Source organism: Carassius carassius, chromosome 44 (genome assembly GCF_963082965.1).
Source record: "Carassius carassius chromosome 44, fCarCar2.1, whole genome shotgun sequence".
NCBI lineage: Eukaryota > Metazoa > Chordata > Actinopteri > Cypriniformes > Cyprinidae > Carassius > Carassius carassius.
The window spans coordinates 12,929,656-12,936,263 of NC_081798.1; the positions used below are offsets into that span (position 1 = coordinate 12,929,656).

Consider the following 6,608-nt stretch of genomic DNA (forward strand, 5'->3'; position numbering starts at 1 on the left):
ATGGCTTTGGTGATTGAGGATGTTATCCAAGTGGGAGAAAAGGGATTAGCGTTAATGACTACATTAGACACTTGATTAACTGACTTTGAAATAATCCACTTTAATGAGTAACAAAAAGTTAATCGGGGACCTTAGATTAGACATTCTGATGCTCACTGACTACACATTCAGCCAAACCAGTGTTAAGATGCTGGAGATCTGTAACGTGCATCATCCTGGTATGAAGGTTTTGTTGACGATTTGAAATGTTCACACAATCACTCCAGCATTGCTGTATAACATGAAGACAAAGAGTGTTATATATATTTAACGTACAGTCTTTAGCGTTCTCAAGCTCATGGTATTTACATCTTTCCGAACGTGACAAGAACACGTGTAAAAGATGTGAGCAGATTCTAGTTAACATTGCTTCAGTGCATTTGAGATTCAAGATAAAGACAAGACTGAATACTTTTGCATATTGAACAATTTGTCTCTTTCATATACAAATCAATTATACAAAAAAAAAAATCCAATACGAATTATCACTTGATTCACCTTTTCTGTTAAGTATCAAAGATAGGCTAATTTAATATAATAACAAATAATGACATTTGCCTGAAATCACATATTAGATATATATTTCAAGGAAATAACTCGTGCAACCCAGAAAATACAAAGAATTATAAACACAGAAGTTAATAAAACTACAAAATATTTATTGCTCGTACACCGACAGAATATTAGTGATAAAATAATATTTTTTAGTGATAGATTATCAGTGTAAAATTTAAGTGTGGGTCTTAACTGTAAATCAAAAAAAAAAATAGACCCATATATTAAGACTACTTGAAAAATAGTTAAAAATAAATAAATAAATGAAGAATAGCAAAAAAAAATGTCTATGAGCAACAAACGTCGTAATCTAAATCTAAAAAAAATAAAATAAATAATAATTCCCCGTGGTTGAAGAAACATTTTATTTATGTAAATCTCGTGAGGAGCTTTAAGTTTGAAAAGCCGCAGTTCGTCTCGTCTTGTGTCGCGGTGTTGATTCTGGCTTCACTCTCTCGATCTCATTGAGGAGAATCAGAGACTATTTATAAGGACTTTGGGAGAATTTGATCTGCTGCTTTATGGTGAGTGAAAGAAAAGCTGCGAGTCTATTCTCAGTTTATCATTACTATTTGCACACGCGTTACTTTGACCATAAATCAAGCTCATGTTTACTGCATTATTTTTAAATGTATTTACAACTGACATTAATTGATTTGGTTATATGATTTTAAAGTTAACTTGCATTTATTATCTACACAGTCTGCAACTTTTTACAGCTCTGCAGGTTTGCAGGTTTCCATTTCGCTTAAATGTGTTATTATATTGTATTTCTTTTAGTTTTTGGATAATGGCTGCTGTTGAATTCATCAAAGACCTTTGTACTCCAGCGCTGATCATTGACCTGGATCAGATGAAGAGAAACGCTGAAGGCATGCTCGAGCGCTTCCACACATTGGGAGTCCAGCTCCGACCTCACATGAAAACACACAAAACACTGTGAGACTCCTCTCAACAACACCAGCCTCTCGAACATTGTGTTTTCAAGATACTTTTATTAATACCCTAATCACGTTAGTTTTCTTCACTACTCATTTTGCCTGTTTTATATGGTTTCTGTCAAGTTCTGTCAATAAATAAGTATTTGGACCTTTAAGGTTCCTGTGACTCAGAGGTAGAGCATTGCGTTAGTCGCTTTGGATAAAAGCATCTGGTAAATGTGATTAAGGCACTTTTTATTTTATAACAAAATATCAAACCAAGTGCCATTTATGTACTGTAAAAAGAAAACTGGATTTGGGCAAAGCAATATAAACCTCAAAGTAATAATTGTGTCATGTGATTACCATTGTTTCTTTCTTCACTAATGTCATCTGTCTTCAGGGAATGTGCGGACATCATGACAGGAGGCTCTCGTCGTTGTATTGTTGTGTCTACTCTAGCCGAGGTGTCATTCTATGCTGATAACGGCTATGACGATATACTTTATGCATACCCTTTGCCATTTGATAAAGTGGAGCGCTGTGCAGAGCTGTCCGAGAGACTTTCTCTATTCCAGGTCATGGTGGACAACCACCTCGCCCTGCAGGAACTGAAGAAGAGACCTCTGAAACAGGGACAAGTCTGGAAGGTGTGGATGAAACTGGATTGTGACAATGGGAGAGGTAACACTGGAGTTCGGCAAATGTATGTCTAAATATTTGAAGCATTGTTTTAGTTGTAATGCAGTTGGATACTGATTTTTTTGTTTTGAAAGCGGGCGTTCCTCATTGTGACCCAGCTGCTCTACAGCTCGCCCTGGAGATCTGGGACACTTCAGGGGTGGAGCTTATGGGAATTTACGCCCACTGTGGGAACACTTATGCCTGTCAGGGGGAGCAGCAAATCAAAGCTGTTGCTCAGGAAACCACTACGATTGTGCTACAGTTCATGGAGAAGTATGCTGATGTCATCTAACACTCAAAGTTAAAAACTTTTAAGTATTTGACAACAATAACAAATGTAATCTCTTAAATAAATAAATACTATACATTATAGTATTGAGATATCTAAATTTACAGTTACATTTAAAATAATAGATTTTTTTTAGTATTGTATTTTAACTTCTGTGGACAGCTAAACATAATTTTAATCACTAATGAATGCAACCTTTAGAAAAATAAATAAATAAATAAATAAAAATATATATATATATATAGTAACTTATAATTTTGTGCCATATCTATTCACATTCACTTATAGCCTAAAAATTAAGAGATTTAATTTTTTTAAATGTTTTATTTTAAATGAGACAACTTTAAATATTAACAACACTAATACATGCAATCTTTAGTACAAAATTAATTAAAAGTTTTTTTAGATTGTACATTATAATGGTGTGATGTCTATATTCACATTTATTGTGATGACTATATTCATATTTAAAATAATTTATTTTAGTGTTGTTTTCATTTAGTAAACTAAACATTTTATAGTTCAACAACAATATTTTTTATTATTGTACATTCAAATTGTCTGAATCACTGAATCACTTTTTAGTATTAAACTTTTAATATAGATTAAAAAGCCATATCATTTTAAACACAATATTTTTATGTTGCATATTATAATATGGTGTCTAAATACACTTGTAGCATTTAAAATAATTGATTTTAATTTATTTTGACAAAAAAAAAACATCACTTTAATGTAGGCACTAGGTACATAATATGAACATTATCATTAGCTTATTGTAATTTCCAACATTTTTATATCAATGCATTCCTACTTAATATGCTGTGATGGTATTATTCACACTATCCATAGGTTGAAGGCTGCTGGAATAAAAGGTGTCAAATCCAGCATTGGTTCCACCCCTTCCTGTAGCCACCCAGTGCCAGACATGGCCCTGTTGAGTGAGGTGCATCCTGGGAACTACATATTTTATGGTCTGTGTTGCCATGTTCTCCTGTTTCCTGTAAGCAGTGATGTTATCAGCTTGTTTCGAATCATAACATTATCCGTTGCATGTCCAGATGTGCAGCAGTCCCTCATCGGCTCCTGTAGGCTTGAGGATGTGGCAGTACGGGTGCTGACGCGGGTCATAGGTCACTACCCACACAGGAACCAGTTACTTGTAGATTGTGGGTGGACAGCACTGAGTCATGACGGTGGCGGGCGCTTACCTACAGGATACGCCATCATCGAAGGACACCCAGAACTCAAGTAAGAGATCATGTGGATGGATGGAAACCTCCAGGGCTTTTTTTATTTTATTTTTTTTTTTCAAATTTTTTTTTTTTTTTCAATTTTTTTTATTTACTGGCGGATTGATTTATTGATTGATTTAAAATGGGGAAATTAATTATTATTAACTTCTCTTATATTTACATTTATACTTTTTAAATTTACATTGTTCAGAGGTTTGGGGTCAGTAAGACTATTATTATTTTGATTTAAATAATTACTTTTTTTTTTTTTTTGCAAAAATGCATTAAGTTATTCAAAAGTAACAAAAATCTCTCTAACGGATCTCTCTTTGAATCATTGGTTCACATGATTCTTTCTAAACGTGGATCCATTCAGAAACTAAACGCCGATGTGTTGCAAAGAGAGGCACAACAGTTCTGCACAATATTAACTTATTATTTACTGAACTGTTGTATAAAATCACATTTGCACTTGTGTTCTTCATGACATAAACAGCACTCCTGTGATATTGCTCTCATTGCTGGTGCGATATCGCTTATCATATGATATAAATATGAGACAAAAACTCATACGGGGCATTTTTTGCCCCTATATCTTGAATTTTGGAGCATAACTGCATTTACGGAGTTTTTGCCCTGCATCATATTTGTCAACTGTTTGAAATGTAAAGGACATACAGGTTTGGGGGCGAGGCCAGTGCGTTAACTTAAAATATTTTAATCTCCTTATTTTTTCATAACTAATTAAGTTAACGCCTTAAACTGACAGCCCTAATTAAAACACTAACATTTTTAGCAAATGTGTGCTTAAGTTTATTTTTAGCATATGAAGGCAAGGCAAGGCAAGTTTATTTATATAGCTCATTTAGTACACAATGGTAATTCAAAGTGCTTAACATAAAAGAAAGTAAAATAGTCATGAAGAAATAATAAAACAGCCATTTATCAGTTATTAGCTGCAACATAAATATAAATATTAACTTACTGGTCTACATTTTCATATTGCATCCATATGTTTTCATTAAGTCAGCTGTCTGCATAGCATTTAAGTGATTTGAACTGACAATCAAAATGTTTTTCATATGAAAATAAATATTTAAATTCTCAAATATTAAAAACTGAGATGGGATAATCCTTCTCTGTACATGTTTAGATGTTTATTTTACATCACAACAGTGCGAGTAGGAGGTTTTGTGATATAAATAGCATGAAGGGTGTCGTCTGTTCTGCAGACTCCTGTCTATGACTCAGGAACACGGCAGGGTGGAGCCCATCTCTGGAAAACTGGACTTCAAGCAGTTCTCACTGGGGTCCCTCCTCACACTCATGCCTTACCATGTGAGTTACTAACCATCTCCCTCAAACAAAGCACACAGAAACAGACTGGATTCATCTGTATGAAAGGACTAACACGGTACTAAAACGGTTTATCAAACAAGAGTAAACAACAATATTAAAGTGCATAATTTCAATACTACACAAAATTATTATCTTGGGCTGAATTGAAAAAATATTCTACAATTCTCTGCACAAAAAAAAAAATGTATTCAGCACAAACTTTGTTCATCTTCAATGCAATGAGCCATTATTTAACATACAGTAGCCTAGAGAGGAGCGCTTGACATATCAACTGCTTAATGTGACACATTTTAATACAATGAAATGCATTGATTTAAAATTAAGAGCAGGTTTGTATGTTTTGTTGACAGGCTTGTGCTACCGCTATGATGCATCCAGTTTATTTTGTCCATTCTAAAGGGAAGATTATAGACACCTGGAAACCCACCCGAGGCTGGTAACAATCTTTAGCAGACGGACTCCGCTGATACAGCTGGGGACTGTGGATGAAAATGTTTAGTACTTGTCACAACTGAGGATTTGCTGTTCTAATAGGCATGTGACTTTTAGAAACCTACCTAAAGAGCATTTTTATCTGGATCCAAGGAGTTTGGAGAAATTGCAGTTCTTTTCTTGAGAAGCATTGTTGAAAATGTAATATTTTAGTAATACAGCCTTTATGTAAACTGTAACACTTAAAGTTGTAATCTTCTTTAAAAAGAAAATATATTTTCCCCTGCTTCTTTCATCATTTAAAACACTAACATTCTCTTAACACTTTGGAAGGACTATGAAAAAAAATGTGATTTCTTCTTTGTATCTGACTAAACTTGCATGCAGTGCTTGAAAACAGTTTTGGAAAGATCTGATATTAACAACGTGTACCTTCGTCTGTAATAAAACCATTTACCACAGTGACATTGTTTAAAAACCAGAAGCTCTTTTTATTATTTTATTTATTTAATGGATGTTTCAGCTATGGACACTTTTTGCTATTTACAACTGATCACAATTTTTGCAACATGGCAACCCTACCTAGTGTGTTTTGCTACTTGTTTGTAACATCTGCACATAGAGGACATTGATCAGCTGCTCAAAGATCTTGCCTTTGGAGAAGACGGTTGATTTTACACTCGAAAAATGTAAGTGTTACTACTTAGAAATTAAGATAACCTCAGAAAACATTCCTAGCCCACCCCAACACTTATGAACAACAATAATGATAAATACTGACCAATAATTAATTATATTTTGTAGTAAAACAAACAATTTTGTAATTAGTTATTTCATATGCCATAGCTATGCATGACTACACACTAAACAAATGCAGCCATGCTGAATACATCTAAATTTTCAGTCAAGTAATCGATTAATGCATATGTTAATGAAACAATTAGGCTATATTTTATTCCCTGACAACAACAAGCTGCTTATTTCTTCAAGTATATTCATAATATAATATCTTATATAAATGCTTACATGTGTTTCATACGATTTATATTTGGGGCTTTAAAGGTTAGTTCATCTAAACATAAATTCAGTCATTAT

At 33.6% G+C, this 6,608-nt stretch overlaps 1 protein-coding gene across 1 annotated transcript; it reads left to right on the forward strand.

Moving 5' to 3' along the window:
* Positions 1-1,000: 1,000 nt before the first annotated feature.
* zgc:162816 (uncharacterized protein LOC571260 homolog) lies at positions 1,001-5,978 on the forward strand. The gene is made up of 8 exons (XM_059537745.1): positions 1,001-1,118; positions 1,375-1,533; positions 1,918-2,198; positions 2,291-2,471; positions 3,340-3,461; positions 3,549-3,738; positions 4,955-5,060; positions 5,432-5,978. The coding sequence occupies exons 2-8, from the start codon at positions 1,385-1,387 to the stop codon at positions 5,519-5,521; spliced, it is 1,119 nt and encodes a 372-aa protein (XP_059393728.1). The 5' UTR covers positions 1,001-1,118; positions 1,375-1,384; the 3' UTR covers positions 5,522-5,978.
* Positions 5,979-6,608: the final 630 nt, after the last annotated feature.

Coding starts and splice junctions, on each gene's coding strand:
- zgc:162816 (XM_059537745.1), top strand. CDS start 1,385: ATGGCTGCTGTTGAATTCATCAAAGACCTTTGTACTCCAGCGCTGATC. Junction 2,472..3,339: donor GTGCTACAGTTCATGGAGAA/GTATGCTGATGT, acceptor CACTATCCATAG/GTTGAAGGCTGCTGGAATAA. Junction 3,739..4,954: donor GAAGGACACCCAGAACTCAA/GTAAGAGATCAT, acceptor TCTGTTCTGCAG/ACTCCTGTCTATGACTCAGG.